The sequence below is a fragment of the Arachis ipaensis genome, chromosome B10 (assembly GCF_059453495.1).
Source record: "Arachis ipaensis isolate K30076 ecotype BB chromosome B10, ASM5945349v1, whole genome shotgun sequence".
Lineage (NCBI taxonomy): Eukaryota > Viridiplantae > Streptophyta > Magnoliopsida > Fabales > Fabaceae > Arachis > Arachis ipaensis.
Genome location: NC_142435.1, coordinates 134,520,383 through 134,537,615, shown reverse-complemented (window position 1 = coordinate 134,537,615; position 17,233 = coordinate 134,520,383). Strand labels below are relative to the sequence as shown.

The 17,233-nt window shown below is 33.5% G+C and overlaps 1 protein-coding gene across 1 annotated transcript; it reads right to left on the bottom strand.

The window, feature by feature from the left end:
• Positions 1-698: 698 nt before the first annotated feature.
• Positions 699-2,316, bottom strand: LOC107623228 (isoaspartyl peptidase/L-asparaginase). Its single transcript, XM_016325414.3, has 4 exons — positions 2,138-2,316; positions 1,823-2,056; positions 1,614-1,700; positions 699-1,343 (listed from the first exon to the last, which is right to left on the bottom strand). Exons 1-4 carry the CDS (start codon positions 2,297-2,299, stop codon positions 867-869), a joined length of 960 nt encoding a protein of 319 aa, XP_016180900.1. The 5' UTR covers positions 2,300-2,316; the 3' UTR covers positions 699-866.
• Positions 2,317-17,233: the final 14,917 nt, after the last annotated feature.

Here is a 17,233-nt window from a genome sequence, read left to right as displayed (position 1 = left end):
ATATTGTGTTGAACTTGAACATACTTTTTCACCTCACTAGTTTAGTAGTTTGAATGATAAACAAATACTGTTTCTGCATAAACGGGCACGCTTTCTATCTGACTTAATGGCCTTGTACTTTATTTTTTTATATGTATATTTGTTTCTAAGTAATTTACCAGTGATGTATACATCAACGTTCAACACCATAAAGTTTCTACATGACAGCACTGAAATGTAAGAGTTTGTTTGCGAAATAGAAGGAAGAGAAGAGAATGGCTCCTCATGGCTCAAGTCCTTTTCTTCTTTTAGCCTAACTCATAAACACCTTAAGATAATTGATAGAGTAAATATTCAAATTGGTTTTCAACTAATTTTTATTACTCTAATATCCCCAAGAACTATTTCTGTTAGACAAATTAATTTTTCTGTTGCTTTTAATGAAAATTTTAATATGTATACTAGATAATAAGTTCTTAATAAATTTTATTATAAAATAATTAGATATTCAAAACAAATTATGATAAGACAATTTAGTTTCCTTCAGAGACCAATTCGGTTGATAGATAATTTTCAGAAACTTCTAAAGCAATACAAATTTATTGGGAATCAAGGTGTTTGATTTGAAATTTCTTAACTATCAATTTAGATGTTTACTCAATTAATATTGATTGCTCTATAAGTCTTTTGACTGAATACAGTCATCGAAGAAAGCTGGATAATATGGCAATCGCATTCAAATTGCATTATTTTTCTAAATGAACATCTTAATCCGAAAAAAATTACTTATGCGAGGAAGAAATACACTGAAATCTCATACTTAGGTTGCCGAAATTTGGAGCATAATAATTATATCATAAAATTACTGTGTTCCTTACTCGCACCACTTAGGAAGCAGACCAAATTGCAACCTCTGAATAACCATCTTCAGTAGCGCATGCCCGAAACATGCCCGTCGTGTTATAAGGCATTGCAACTTCTCCGGCAGCGGACACAGCAACCAAACCGGCGGTGCCTTTTGGCATGCATTCATGGATAACATAGCTAGCAGCCTCCTCAAGAGAAACACCTTTGAACTCCATCATGGCTGCAACATCTCTTGCAATCGTGGCACGCAGTATTGCTTCGCCTTCGCCAGTAACTGAAATGGCACAGAGCTCATTGGCGTATGTGCCGGCACCAATGATGGGCGAGTCACCAATTCTACCAACCCTTTTGTTTACTAGTCCTCCGGTGGATGTTGCCGAAGCTAGATTACCATAACTATCAACAGCCACACAACCAACAGTTCCAAGTTGAACTTCTCCATTAGTATTTGATGTTTCCTCTTTGGTACCATTTTGGAGGGGTTGGGTATAATCAATCTAAATATTGTGAATCACAAAACATAGAGATATGTAAACATACAATTTTTTTAAGAATAAACAATCTTTCTAGTTAGTTAGTGAGTTTAATTTTAATATACTGACACTATAAAATATTTTACATAATTGTTCAACCTTATTCGTTTTTTTATGCTAGTCATACGGTCAACGTGAAAGATAGTTATTTTTTTTGACGTAGCGTTACATAATTGAATGTCACTAAAACTGTTTTCCCCCTCACCGTGTATCAAAATTAACTTCTATATTTACCTGAACCCTGTGTGCTTCTTTTGCCTGCTTTAGTCTTTCTACATTTTCTGCAGTAATAAAATGGCTTGAGTCTGCAGTTTCAACGCCCTGATAAATAAAATAAGGATGCCATGGACATTAGTAAAAGATGAGACACAAGCTATAACTATTCAAATAAGGAATGAGATTTTAGATTCTAAAAATATGTAAAAGATTCCACTAAAACTCACTTGTTCTTTTGCAAATTCCTCAGCTCCATGAAATGCTAGATATACATGAGGAGTCTTCTCCATAACCAATCTAGCTAAAGAAACAGCATTGACAACTGTTTTGAGCCCAGAAACTGCTCCACAATTCTTTGTCCTTCCATCCATGATTGAAGCTTCCATTTCAACAGTGCCTTTGTTTGTCAAGACAGATCCCTTTCCAGCATTGAACTGTGGAATATTCTCCAATTCACGAACCTAAAATACACAAATTTCATTGCACTAAGCATTGGCACTATTAGAAATTTTTACTTAAAGGGTAAGTGGTTTGAATCTTACCACAAGCTCCACAACATCCAAGGGAGGCTTCTTGGCTTTAAGGGCCTCCACCCCAATTTGTAAGCAGTGGTGGAGGGCCTCCTCACGAGGCTGGCGGCTCCCCAGTGTTAATGAGAGTGGGATGTCGCCAGCCCCGCCATGTAGAGCAATAGCCCAACCCATCTGCCCTCTAAGTTTCACTCACCCACACACTCACTAGTTCTCACTCTCTTGGATTGTTTATATAGTAATTTGCGGGTTTAATTATTCTTGTGAGTTTTTATAGTTTTATTAAATTTTTAATTAAATTTTTATATTTTTTTAATTAAGTTTTTATACTGTTTTTAATTTTGTAATTAAATCATTTCATGTCAAAAATGTTAAAATTAACGGAATATATCTAATTAAGTTTTAATTATGAATACTTTCAATTTGCAAAAAAATATTGGGTTAATTCTAGTATTTTTTACGCTATGAATGACCTAATTATAAAATTAAAAGTAAAGTAGAAACTTAATTAAAAAAATATATAAAAATCTAATTATAAATTTAATAAAATTATAAGAATCAACATAATAATTAAACCTAGTTTGAGGCTCCAATGTGTGATTACTTGCATGATACGCGAAGGACCCATCGTTATTTTCATTAGCACGGTGCTTGTTAAGCCACATTTTTATTTAATTAATAACAGAAACACTTTTTCTGCAAAAGTAGTAGTAACAATATATAAAAGTATAAAACTGCTCATGGTGGTGATTTGTAGTTGTTAAGCAATATGGAAGGAAAGTTACCTCACTTTTCATATCTAACTTCTAAAGAAGCTGTTGAGTTATTTATCTATCAGAGTAAAAAATTAAGATGGTAGAAAAATTTATGTGTTGCCATACTAATAAGAATATTTAATTTTGATGAACTACTACCATAAAAATCTTGTATATTTTTTGTCGACATCATAGATACGCTTAGTATAAATAATTCTATTCTGTTCGAGTTAAGTAAAACTATTTATAGGTAAAAATGTGGTGGCGAAAATTGTAGCCACATGGGATGCAATGACAACTTGACACAATTTTGTAATTTTCGAGATTTAAGATATTGTAAAATAATACTGGTATCTATATCTATATTCATAGACTGATAGACATTAGTATTTTATTATTATTTATTCATTTGAAATTAAAAATGCTGGTGCAGTGCAAGTGCCGCCAATTAAACACGAGACCCACCAACCCACTAATGAAACACTCGTTTTTTAAAGGACGTCATGTAAGATCCACCGAAGTTATGAGGAAAACTTCCGCAGTTAGATTTGTAAATTGCAACTGAATTCTATAAATTGTTTAATAAGGATTTGAATTTGGGAGAAGAGAAAAAAGAAAATACAGAGAATAATAGATAATTTTATGAAAAAATTATTATAAAGAATTGTTTGGAAGATTTAATTATTAAAAAAGATTTTTAATATTAAAATTATTTAAAAGGATTAATTTTATAATATTTAAAAAAATTAATTTTTTTTGTAAAAAGATAAATATATTTTTAGATTATTTATTTATTTATTTATTTATTTTTTGTAAACATATTTTTTTTCTAATTATTTATCATACTCAAATTCTTATTCTTCATCCATAATTCATAGAGACATTTGTTATTGCCAATCACAAAACGTAAGACTTGGGAATACCTGGGAATATACTAATGTCTTACTATTATCATGTATAGAGTAGTCAACAATGAATATCAAATAAATCATTCAAAACTTGTGAAATTTATCGCAATAGATCTCTTTCTTCAATTATTCAAGGTTTAACTCTTGAATTAAATGCGATGATTGGTGCTAAAATTTACAGAACATTAGTGCAAAATCAATTCAAGTGCATATTTGCACAAACGCTATTAAAATCAATGTAAAACTACAAAATTCAAGTGAAAGATTACATAAATTTAATTAAAAATCAAAGTAAAATTATAAAGTTTAAGTGCAGATTTTCACAAATACAATTAAGAAACTCAATAGAATTACCTAATATGCAAAACTTAAGAAAAACCAACATTGCAATTCTAAATGTGACAATCTATAAAGCTAGAAGAACTATTTAAAAAAAATTCATATTCTTTTTGGATTAGAATTTCTACATTTAGAACTATTATGACCACTCTGATCATATCGGCTACATTTGTAAACACGCATATCTTGAAATTGTGACTCTTGGCGCTTTTTGCATGGTCTTCCTAAAGGACGAGTTGTTGTAGGTGGCATAAGAAAAATATTATTCTCCCGGTCTGTTAGGGTCAAATAATTGACATTAGGCATGTCATGAGTTTTAATTAGGATCATACTGCTCGCATAAATCTTTTCTTGTGAAAATATAAAACAATAAATAACCAATAATGAGAATATGGATTACAAGAAGAAATAAATACTAATATTGACTAATTACTGCTAATTGTTGACTACTCTAAAAAACAAAATAGTAAGACATTATAGATTTTTCGAAAGCAAGCAATACTTAAGGGTAATAGAGGGCAGAGACATTAAAATCTAAAAACGAATTTGAAAGAAACATATTACTCAATAACAATGTTTCTGCAAGGGTAACCAAATCCAACATTGGAAAATCAACTTACATGCAAAAAATCGGGTGTCTATCACAAAGGTATACAAATATTTCACGTCAGAGACCAATTAGATCAGCACCGATTATTGCATTTGATTCAAGGGCTAAGCCTTGAATAATTGAAGAAAGAGATCTCTCGAGACAAATCCCACAAGTTTTGAATGATTTATTTGATGCTCATTGTTGATTTTTCTATGTACGATAGTAGTAAGACATTAATATACTCACAGGTACTCCTAGACGTTTTGTGCTTGGCAGTAACAAATGTCTCTGAGTTATAGATGAAGAATAAGGATTTGAATATGATAGATAATTAAAAAAAATATGTTTAAAATAAATAAATAAATAAATAAATAAATAATCTAAGGATATATTTGTTTTTTCACAAAAAAGATATGATCCTTTTTTTAAATATTATAAAATTAGTCTTTTTAAATAATTTTAATATTAAAGTCCTTTTTAATAATTAAATCCTCCTAATAGCCCTTTATAATAATTTTCTCTAATTTTATTAATAATTATATTTTTTAAAGAATAATAAAAAAATAGAAATAGAACTAAAAAAATGAAAAATATGTATTGAAGTTGTTGTTTTTACATAATATAAAAGACACGTTGTTTATAAGAATATTATTAATTAACTTCATAAATATTTACCTATTAATTACTAATTCTCAACTACTTATTATTACTTTAATAAAAAGTATCAAAAAAGAAAATATTTATAGTCAAGGATCCAATTTCTATCCGTTAGGTTTTATTCTATTTATTTAAATATTAAAATACTATTACAATTTAGGACATCTATAACAAATATATTTATAACACTCATTCTTAGATATCCTTAATGGTAGTAGTAGTCTAGTACCTCATTAAAACACTAAAAAAGATTTAGTGAAGGAAAAAAAAGTACATTGTCTTGTAATATGTTAGGTAACCCTTCGTTAAAAAACTTTACTAGAAAAATTTGGAGTGGGACAAAAATTATGGTTAAGAAAAAGAATACAACCCGTATTATCCCTCTTTCTAAATATATCATTTGAACATTAAAGCACTACCTACTTCAACATTTGAAAAAGTAGTATACAACATTTGAATGCATCGGCTACGAGATATCAAGTGATGTAATTATCAGGGGGAGTAATATGCGTTGTACTCTTTTTCTTAACCATGGTTTTTATCCCACTCCGATTTTTTCTGGTAAAATTTTTTAACAAGGCAGCTACCTAACATATTACAAGAGAGTGTACTCTTTTTCTTCACTAAGTCTTTTCTTAGAGTTTTAATGAGGCTTTACTCTACCACTACTACTAAGGACATCTAAGGGGGAGTGTTATAAATGTAGAGAAAAGGACAAATCGATCCCTGACTTTTTAGTTCGCAGACATTTAAATCCCTGAGAATTTAAAAATACCTTTAAGTCCCTGTCCTATTCAAAATCTGGACATATCAATCCCTGAGTCTCATTTGTTTAATTTTAAAAACTCTCTCACGTGTACATCCGTATCAACCAGGTCAATACAACGGGAGTCACGCTTGATTTTTTCCGTTGAATCTGACAGACCCAAGTGAATATGAGGGATCGATATGTCTAGGTTTTAAAAAGGTTAGAGATTTAAATGTCTGCGGATCAAAAGGTCGTGGACCTATTTATCATTTTCTCATAAATGTATTTGTTTTGGATGTCCTAGATTGTAACCATATTTTAATATTTGAATAGATAGAGTCAGTTATAAATGTAACCTAGTTAAGTCAGCTGGGAGTTGGACCCTTAGCTATAAATAGTCCAATTTTGATTTTCTTTAGATAACACAATTGTTCCTGTGCAGTAAGTCTTAGGAGAGGTATAATTTGTCCGATCCTAGGTTGAATTTACTTCCACATAAGCTGGAGGAGATATACGTCGGCTTTTCAAGAATGGAGGTGGCGGGTACCTGTAAAGGCACTCAGAAAGAGAGTGAGATGAGCATATTGCAATTTAGAGTAAATGGCCTACATATTTTTCGTTGTATCCCCTTATAGGGTGAATTTAGTTTGTTATTCATGGTCCTATTTGATTAATCTAATTATCTTCGAACTAGGCGTATAGTCCATAACAATCGTTTGACTTAAAGATTGGGATCTTGTTGGTTATTTGGAACGTTGCAAACTTATAGGGTAGATAAGTGTTAAATATAACGGATGGATAATAGCCCTCAAGCTTAGCTTGTGAGGTTTTTAATTGGAAAGGTTTAAGATTTAACTTCCTATAAGTCGGCAACGTGATGAACGTGGAATAGCCCCTGAGCTTAATCTTGAGGAATTTTAATACCTCAAATATATAAAAAGAAATTGAATGCGAAGAATCAAAATAAATAATTAAATAAATATAGAGAGAATAAGGAAAGCCTAAAATTTATTAAACTGGGTAACAGTTGTAATAATTAATTGCAGTTTTTTTGCACGTTTATTTATGACATCATGACTTGTGATCATGAGTAGTAGTTTGATGTAGTGTCCCTGTGATCAACAGCTGCGTGTGTTTGGTAACTATGGAGTTTCTTTAATCAGAAAAATTTATTGTCTAAGATATTTGAACCCTTGAATGAAAATCGATTGTTTGAAGAATTTATTTACCAATCTCGTTACATTGTATCATCTGGAGTGTTTCAGTAAGGAGATTATGAATAAGAAAGGTTAGTAAGGCTCTTCATTTTGTTATTATTTCATTGTTTTGTTTTTGTTATTTTTGTGTGTTGTTGGAGTTATTTGTTATTTTTGCAAAATGAAAGAGGAGAAGTGTAAATGAAAAGGAAAAGGTGAGGGGAAAGAAAAGAAAAAAAATAAAGGTAAAAGGAAAGAGAAGGATGCAGATGTGGTTGAAAAGGAGTTTGTGGTTGATGTAAATAATCCTTATTCATGGGTTGCTTCTTTGGTGAAAGAGTATTTTCATTGTTTTGTGATGAGGAAAGTATTTGCCAACTGGGAGATTCTGGTTGGGTGAGGGAGGGGGAAATATTAAAGTGAAATTTCTCCTTTGTTGTGCTTTTGACCGTGTGTGTTATAGAAGGGAGGAATATGAATATTTTTTGCTATGTTTACCTGTTTGTTTATGGAGTTGGAAATTAAATTTTTCTTTACTACCTTTGAATGTAGTGTGTTGACACAGTTGAGGTGTGTACTTTCGCAATTGCATCGTAATTCCTGAGTATTTTTGAAGGCGTTTGAAATTTTGATGAGTTATCTGAAAGAGGAACCGTCATTAGAAGTGTTCTTTGCTCTATTTCAGTCAAAGCGAATAAAAAGGAATGCATGGGTAACTCTGAGAAGTGCTCTGAATCATACTGTGTTTAGTTTATATAAGTCATCTTTTAAATATTTTAAAGGGATATTTGTAAAGGTGAGATCTGCGGAGGTTGAGTATCCATTTTATTTGGATGAGTATTTGGTGGAGAAATTTTCTTTATTTTGATATCCTCAGCCGAGGCAAATATTAGATATGGATAGGATGGTATATAAAGATAAGATGATAGTTGAGTTTCTGGTGAATAATATCTCGTCATCGAGGTTGCTTGCCATCTCCAAGTTGCTTGAGTGTGAGTTTGATAAAGATGTTGTTGCCGAGTATATAGGTAAAGCGTGTGAGTGCGTGATTGAATTTTTGGCATGGTATAAGTGTTTTTTAATTTTGTGTTCTTGTTTTGTGCAGGGGGGAGAGCTTCGAGGGTGTCGACCACGAGTTTACGTGAATTTTTTTAGGACGAGAAATGTGGAGAGGAAAGGATCTACTACTATGTGAATACTGAAAGTGGGGCTGTGGTTGATCAGCCACAGGGGAAAAGGTGAGTGTGAAAAAAAGGAAGCTTAAGGCTGCGGCTATAAAAGATCAAGTGATAGATTTGATTGATAAGAAATGTGAATTGAAGGAGTTGAGTTTAAGAGAAGTGGAAGCTTTTACTCTGAATAAAAAAGTTTTGCACAACTTTCATGAAGTGGAGGATGCAACGTTTGTATGGAGTGGTCGTTGTCCTTTTGCTCAGTTATCTGATGATTCTGTGCAATCTGCAACTGATGTAAAGCATGTGAATGATGCTGGTGACGTTGTGTTGGATCAATGTCTCTAGGTATACTGAGTAAAAATATTATATTGGATGTTTGGAAAATGTGTGTTTGAATTTGGTGTTTTTGATATGCAGGTTATAGGTGCTCGATTGATGTGCATAGGTCGGAACCGTAAACTAAAAAGTATTTTGGTGGATGAGAATGAACTGAATAGGATTGTGAAAGAGAAATCTATTAAGGAAAAAGAGTTGCAAAGCGCTTTGGAGAAATTTGATTTGAAAGAGAAGGAGTTGAAGAGCATGAGGGAGAAGGTGTTGTTACTTGAAGAGAAAGAGAAGAATTTTGATAAATAGAAGATTGAGTTGGAGGCTAGAGTTGTGGAGCTTACTGTTGAGAGAAAGAGTGCTGAAGAGAGTAAACGAAGTCATGAGTTAGAGATGTTTGCTACTGGATCTGATAGGGTAGTGGGGCAAATCGAGTTTATTGCACTAGAGACTGATATATCTGCTATGGATCCTTGCAAAGTGGTTGTGAATGAGGATCTTATTGTTGATGACCAAGAGGGTGAGGATGAGAATATGAGTGCATCATAATGGGTGTTGTATTTAATTAGCTTTGTTTATTTTGTTTTTGGAAAGTCGTTTGAATAATATTTGTCTTGAGGGTCGGAGTATGATTCATCCCAGTATTGTATGGTTGTTATTTTGAAAATAATGTTAGTATGTTGAAATATTTTGAACAAGCACGCTTTGTGTGATTAGTTTTGAAGTACATTGCGAACGAGAGAAATTGGTTTGTTTGATTATTATTTGAGATAGAATTTGTTTAATCTCGAAACTTTTGACTTATTGTAAAAGTTATTGAAATGATGGTTTGTTAGAGTAGTATAAAAGAGGAGATAATAGTTTGACTATAGCCAATACATTTGGTGAAGTGTGCGTATCGAATGAGCTATAAATTGGTTTGTAGGTAAAAAATAGAAAATATGAGTAATAAGTTAGAAAATAATACTTTTATTGATACAAAACCTTCGTAGGTAGAAGGTGCATGGGGTGTTCCTCGTTAAAACTTCTCCCTGTAAAATTCAACTTAGGGATAAAATCTGGGTAATAGAAAAAAGAGTATATCACCTTGTCCTCGCTAACTATAATAAATCTTTAAAGAATAAATGCTCCATGTATTTGGCAAGTCATTGCCTTCTAATGTTTGTAATTTATAAGCAATTCATCTGCTAACTTTTGATATTCGGAATGGACCGTCCCAATTTACAGCAAGCTTGCCATGGTTGTTGCCATGGTTGTGCGATTTTCGTGCTTCTTCTTTTTTTTCGAAGGACGAAGTCTCATTTATGAAATGTCCTCGACTTGATCTTTTTGTTGTATTTATGAGCTATAGCAAGTTGGGTTGCGCGTTGTTGAATCAGCGCATGGTCTCGAATTTTTTCGATTGAGTCTAGCTCGGTGGCTCTGAGTCCAGTATTTACTTCGTCATTAAGGGTGTTTGTTCGGCTACATTGATGTGGGACTTCGACTGGTATCATGGCATCATAGCCATATACTAGTCTAAAGAGGGTCTCATCTGTTGATGAGTGTTTTGTTGTATTATAGTCCCATAAGATTTTTGGAATAAGCTCGGCCCATTGTCCCTTGGAATCATCTAATTTTTTTCGTAGAGCCTGCAATATAACTTTATTGGCAGCTTCAGTTAGCCCATTAGTTTGGGGGTGTTCCATAGATGAAAATTGATATTTGATTTTCAAATTTTGTAAAATATTTATGAAATTCTTATCAACGAATTGTCTACCATTGTCAGTGATAATGGAGTGAGCTATACCAAATTTGCATATTATATTTTTTCAAATAAAAGAGATCATTTTTTTAGAATTGATTTTTGCCAAGAGTATAGCCTCTATCCATTTTGTAAAATAATCTATAGCAACAGTTAAGAATTTAACTTGACCTGGTGCCTGTGGAAAAAGACTGAGGATATCTATCCCTCACTTACTACAGGGCCAGCTTACCTCCGATGTATGTACTTGCTCGGCCAGATTGTGAATGATGGTGGCATGGCATTGGTAATGGTCACAATTTTTGACTTTGTTCATGCAATCCCTTTGTATTGTAGGCCAGTAGTATCTTGCTCTGAGAATTTCGGATACTAGGCTTCGTCCTCCTATATGTGTACCACATACTTTCTCATGGACATCATCCATGACGAGTTTAGCATTGACCTGGCTTAAATATTTTAACAAGGGTCTTAAAAAATCTCATTTGTATAGTTCGCCTCTGATCATGGTGAAGAAATTATCTTGTCTTTTGAATTTTTGTTTATCCTTTATATCTTCTGGTATTGTTCCAATTTGTAGATGTTTGATGAATATATCTCACCAATCTACTTCCTATGCAATACTCAACAATTGTTAGTCTAACACTGGGCTCATCCAGTGTAGGGGTGGAAACAGGCCAGGCCAGGTCAGACTTTGCTCTTAACAGGCCTGACCTGTTATATAGTCAATTGGCCTAAGTCTGACCTGTAGCTTGCTATAGGCTTTTTTTAAAGTACTAAGTCTGGCTTGTTATTCAGACTGGCCTGGCCTGAAGCCTGTTAAAAGGCTTGATAATTTTTTTTATAAAAATAAAAATATTATTTAAAAAAATTATTTTTTAATAAACATATTTATATGTAATATGTTATATTTAATATTTATAAAAAAATTTAAATTTTAAAGTATTTAAAATATACAAAATTATTTATAATTAAATATAAAAAATTTAAAATATCTTATAATTTTGTTAATAATAAAAAAGTTATTTATATATGTAATTATGTATTAACAGGCCCAGGCAGGCCTGACAGGCCAATAAGGCTAATTAGTGAGTCTAGCCCTGGCCTATTAATATAATAAGACTTTTATAAGAGCTTGAGCCTATGCCTATTTTATAACAGGTCAGGCCAGGCTACAGGCCCCTGGCAGGCCGTCTAGCCTTTTTCCACCCCTAATCCAGTGTTAATTGTGATAAGCTTGGTAGATGAGTTTGACTTCTAGTAGTTGCTAGTTTTGAGAGAATATCAGCCCAGCAGTTTTGCTCCCGAGGTATGTGGGAGATTTCAAAATTCAAAAAAGCAACAGATGAAGTTATTAACATTAGATAAATATTTTTCTAACAATTTATCTCTTACTTAGAAATTACCCGTTACCTGTTGTACTACCAATAGTGAGTCGCATTTAACATTCAAGTATGTTATCCTGAGTGTTTGAGCTAATCTGAGACCTGCTATAAGTGCTTTATACTCTGCTTGGTTATTGCTGGCTTGGAAAGTAAATTTCAGGGATTGTACTATAATTGTTCCTTGGCTATCATCAAGCAATATGTCGGCCCCAAAACTTTGCATGTTTGAAGCTCCATCAATGTATAGTGTCCATGTGTCTGTTACTGGTGTTGAGTTGTTGAGACTAAATTCTGCAATGAAGTCGGCTAAAACTTGGGACTTAATGGATTCCAGTGCTTGATATTGGATATCATATTCTGAGATCTCTATAGACCAATTGATTAACCTTCCAGCTAGTTCAGGTTTTGTTAGGATTTGCCTTAGGGGATGTTCTGTCTGTAATATTATGGTATGACTTTGGAAATAGTGTCCTAGTCACCTTGCTGTTGTCACAAGAGCTAAAGCTAGCTTCTCTAATTTTGGGTATCGAAGCTTGGCATTCTGGAGTGACTTACTTATAAAGTAATCTGGCTGTTGTACTTTATCTATCTCTGTGATCGAAATAGAGTTCACATCATGGTCAGTTACAGATAAGTAAAGATACAATAGTTTACCATTTTTTGGTTTTTGGAGTATTAGAGGTAAGGACAGTATGGCTTTGACCTCGATGAAGGCTTGCTCACAAGCTTCTATCCATGTAAATTCTTTCTGTTTTTGTAATGTTTTGAAAAAGTGATGTGATCGGTGAGCTATCCGAGTAGGAATCGTGACAATGCTGCAAGCCGACTAGTGAGTTGTTGTACTTATTTAACAAACCGAGGACTTTTTATTCCTGGGATTTCTTGGAACTTCTTCAGGTTGGCCTCTATACCTCGGCAAGTTAACATGAATCTGAGGAATTTTTTCCCATGCACTCCAAATTCACACTTTTCTGGGTTTAGCTTCATTTTGTATACCTGGAGCTGTTGAAAAATTTCTTTTAGGTCGTTGGTATGATTGCTGTCAAACTTTGTCTTTGCTACTATATCGTCCATATATACCTCTATGTTTCGTTCGATTTGGTGGGCAAATACTTTATCCATTAGCCTTTGATATGTAGCGCCTACATTTTTGAGCCCAAAGGGCATAACCTTGTAACAAAAATTGCCATAATCAGTAATAGAAAAAGTCTTATCCTGGTTTGCCAAATACATAAGTATTTGGTTATAGTCAGAATAAGCATCCATAAAACTTAAACATTGAAAACTAGATGAGCTATCAACTAATTTATCAATATAGGGTAAAAGATATGCGTCTTTTGGACATGCTTTATTGAGGTCGGTAAAGTCCACACACATCCTCCATTTGCCATTATGTTTTTTAACCATGACTCCATTTGCTAACCAGCTTGTGAATCTGACTTCTTTTATGAATCCAGCATCCAATAGTTTTTGGGTTTCCTTTAGGGATGCCTTTTTTTTGTTCGTGGTGAGGTATCGTTTCTTCTGGACTATAGGTTGGCTTGAGGGATTAACTGCTAGTTTGTGACAAATGACGGTTGGATCAATCCCCGTCGTGTCTGCTGGGGTCCAGGCAAATAGTTCAATATTTTGCTGTAGTAGTGTGACGAGTTGTTCTTTCTTCAGTCCTTGTAATGCGTCTCCTATGTAAGTATACTTGCTTTCATCTTCTGTCAGCATCACCTTGGTTAAATTGTCTGTTGGTATAGGTCGGTCTTGTATGTCTATCCTCGGATCAAGCTCCACTAACGGGGGTAAACTCTCTGAGTTATAGACTGCATGAATGTGTTGTTGCTTAGATTACTTGGAAGGGTTTGTTTTGAGACTTGCGTTATAGCATTGCCTGTCTTCTTTTTTATCAGATTGTGACGACTTTGTTATCCTGTATACAAAACTTAACACATCGGTGTACAGTAGAAATAATAGCACCAAATGTATTCAAAGAAGATCTTCCTAAGATGATGTTGTATGGGCTTTGACAGTCCACAACTAGGTATTGTATATCTAAGGTTTTAGAATTAGGATATTGACCTAGGGTTGTTTGTAACCATATATAACCTCGTATCAGAACACGCTCACCTGAGAAACCTACCAATTTTCATGTTGATGGTTGTAGGATTTTGTCAATTAGATTCATTTTTTTATATGTAGAATAGAATAGCACGTCTGCACTACTGCCCATATCTAAAAGAACTTTTTTCACCAATAGCTTGTCAACCTGAAGTGATATAACTACAGGATTATCCAAAATTTTATCCGTTGCTTTGAAGTCTGAGAGTTTGAATGTGATCTCTGGGATATTCATGTTGGTGGTTAAGATCGGTTTAGACTCAACACTGACATCATGGCCCTATATAACCTCTTTCTGGTAGAGTTACTGCATCCTCCACCTGCGAAACCACCAAAAATACTATTAATAATGCCATGAGATTGATTAGGGTTTTTATTTACCTTTTTCCCTTTATCTATATAATTGTCATTTGGCTTTGAATGTTGGCCAACATCTGTTGTGTTTCACCTCTGTCCTTAACTGTCTATGTATTTGTCTAACAAGCCCTGGCGGGCTAGTTTCTCGAGGAGGTTCTTTGCTATAACACAATCGTTTGTCGTATGGTCATACTTCTGGTGAAAAGTACAGTACTTAGATTTGTCCATATATCATTGGTCTTGATAAGTTCTCGCTTTGTTTGGTTGTTTGATCTATTTTGAGTGCAAAATATCTTTAATGATCTCTTCCAGTTTAGTATTGAATGGAGTATATGTGTCAAACTTCGGTGTTAGTTTGAATGGCTTTTGGTCTGCCTTATTGATCGGATGTTTGTTCCGTTTGTCCTCCTCTCTACTAGGGTTAGGTCTTTCTGCTCTCCGGATTTGTCAGAGTTCGTCTATTTCAATTTAGCTTGTTGCTCTTTCTCTAAACTCGATCAGCGTCTTTGGTTTCATCACTGCTATAGTTTCTTGAAAATTTTCAGGTCGGAGCCCACTCTTTATTACATGCAAGTGGACTTCCGGATTCAGGTTAGGTATCTCCATGGTTACTTCAGCAAACCTTGTCATGTAGTCCGAGTTGTCCTTGTTTTATGGTGCTGAGATAGTCCGAGTTATGCACATAGATCTTGGAAGCTATGAAGTTATTAACGAAGAGATTGGCCAATTCATCGAAGCTCTATATAGAACCTGTAGGTAAACTAGAAAACCAGATCAAGGCAGCACCATCTAAGAAGGTAAAAAATGTATGACAAAATGTTGGATCAAATGCACCGTTCATGAACATCATAGAGTAGAATTTAGTAACATGGATATTGGGGTCGCCAATCCCCTTATAGGGTTTTAGCGTCATCGGCAGAGTGAAGTTCTTTGGAATTTGAAAGTTCATAACTTCCTTTGAAAAGGGATTGATTTTCTTTATTGATGGCTTTGGGGTGGCTATTACCGCGGCTTTGGTTTTTGTAGAATGGTCATCATCGTCGTCATTGGCAGGGATTTTCCGTTCCTCCTCGTCACGTCAGCTGTTTTGCTTCTGGTTTATTAGCTTGGTTATGCGTTGGACTTTTGCCCACAAGGACTCATTGATAACTAAAAGCTCAGTTTGAGTTGGAGGAGGAGGAGGAGGGTTGCTTTGCTCTTCTGCCATAAGTTATAACCTACAAAAAAGAGGAAAAAAGATGATGGTAGGGTTAATTTAAAATTTTGGCCCCCTAGTAGACGCCAAATATTCCTGTATAGTAAGCCTTGAGATTGGTATAACTCGTCCGATCGTAGGTTGAATTTACTTTCGCCTGAGCTGGAGGAGCTATACGTCGGTTTTCCAAGAGCGGAGGTGGTGGGTACCTGCAAAGGCACTCCAATGCTCAAGTCAGAAAGAGAGTAAGATGAGTATATTGCAATTTAGAGTGATTGGCCTACCTCTTTTTCATTGTATCCCCTTCTTATAGGGTGAATTTAGTTTGTTATTCGTGGTCCTATTTATTTGACCTAATTATCTTCGAACTAGGTGTATAGTTTGCAACAACCGTTTGACTTAAAGACCAAGATCTTGTTGGTTATTTAGCACGTTGCTAACTTATAGGATAGATAAATGTGAAGTATAATTGATGGATCAACAATTATTAATAGAGTCGCCTATTATTCTCCTTATTCACTTTTCTCTTTCCTCTTTTTTCAAATCCTAATCCTTATTTCCATAACACGCTATCAGCATGAGTCTTACCAATCTAACGCTTTGCTCAAATTCAACAATCATAAAATATGTCTCACAGTGCTTTAACACATACAATACTTAGAGACAAAATACATTTTGTCTCACTTGTTACCAAAAAAAATGTAAGTACAATTGTTGGTAGTACAAAAATAATTGAAAGTTTCGGAAGAGCTACTATAATATTACCTAAAGGAACTAAGTGTTCTTCATAAATCATATATTACTATCAAGTAAGCTTCATAGAAACTTATTATGTTGTAAAGATATCCGCCAAAATAAATACCATATAGAATCTGTAGGAGAAGAAAATAATGAATGTCTCTGTATTACAATTATCATATCAAGTGAAAAATATGTGTTAGGAAAATTACTCGCTCTTTCTTCTGGTTTGTACTATACCACTATTAACGATGTGGAATCACATGCCATAATAAATCAAAAGTTTACAAATACAAATATATTTACAATTTTTCATGACCGATTAGGATATTCCAATTCTATCATGATGAGAATAATCATCGAGAATTTATTTGGTCATCTTCTAAAGGAACATAAAATACTTTAATTTAATTAATTCTCATTTGTTGTTTGTTCTCAAGAAAAAGTAATTACATGACTATCACAAGAAAAAATTGGGATCGAATCACTATCTTTTCTAAAATGTATTCGGCTCATTCACGATGGTCCCATGTTTGTTTACTATCAACTTGCAACATGGCGTTTGCGAGATTGCTATCTCAAATAATTAAATTAAAAACTCATTTTACTCATTTTTCAGATTATGTTATAAAGACAATATATGTTAATAATACCGGTGAATTTAAGTCCCAAGTATTTAATGATTATTGGATATCAACTGAAATCAGGATAGAAGAACTTGTTATCATGTACACATTTAAAATAGTCTAGTAGAATAATTGATTAAATGTTTCCAATTAATAACTAGACAATTATTTATGAGAACTAAACTACCTGTTTTTGTATGGAGCATGCTTGCTATTTTATATGATTGGTTTGTGAAAATATTTTCTGTTTTTATTTTTTA

Excerpts from the sequence above, each read along its gene's own strand:
- LOC107623228 (XM_016325414.3), bottom strand. The coding sequence starts at position 2,299 with ATGGGTTGGGCTATTGCTCTACATGGCGGGGCTGGCGACATCCCACTC. Across the intron at positions 1,701-1,822 it reads AGGAATTTGCAAAAGAACAA|GGCGTTGAAACTGCAGACTC; the intron begins GTGAGTTTTAGT and ends TTTATTTATCAG. Across the intron at positions 1,344-1,613 it reads AAGAAGCACACAGGGTTCAG|ATTGATTATACCCAACCCCT; the intron begins GTAAATATAGAA and ends CACAATATTTAG.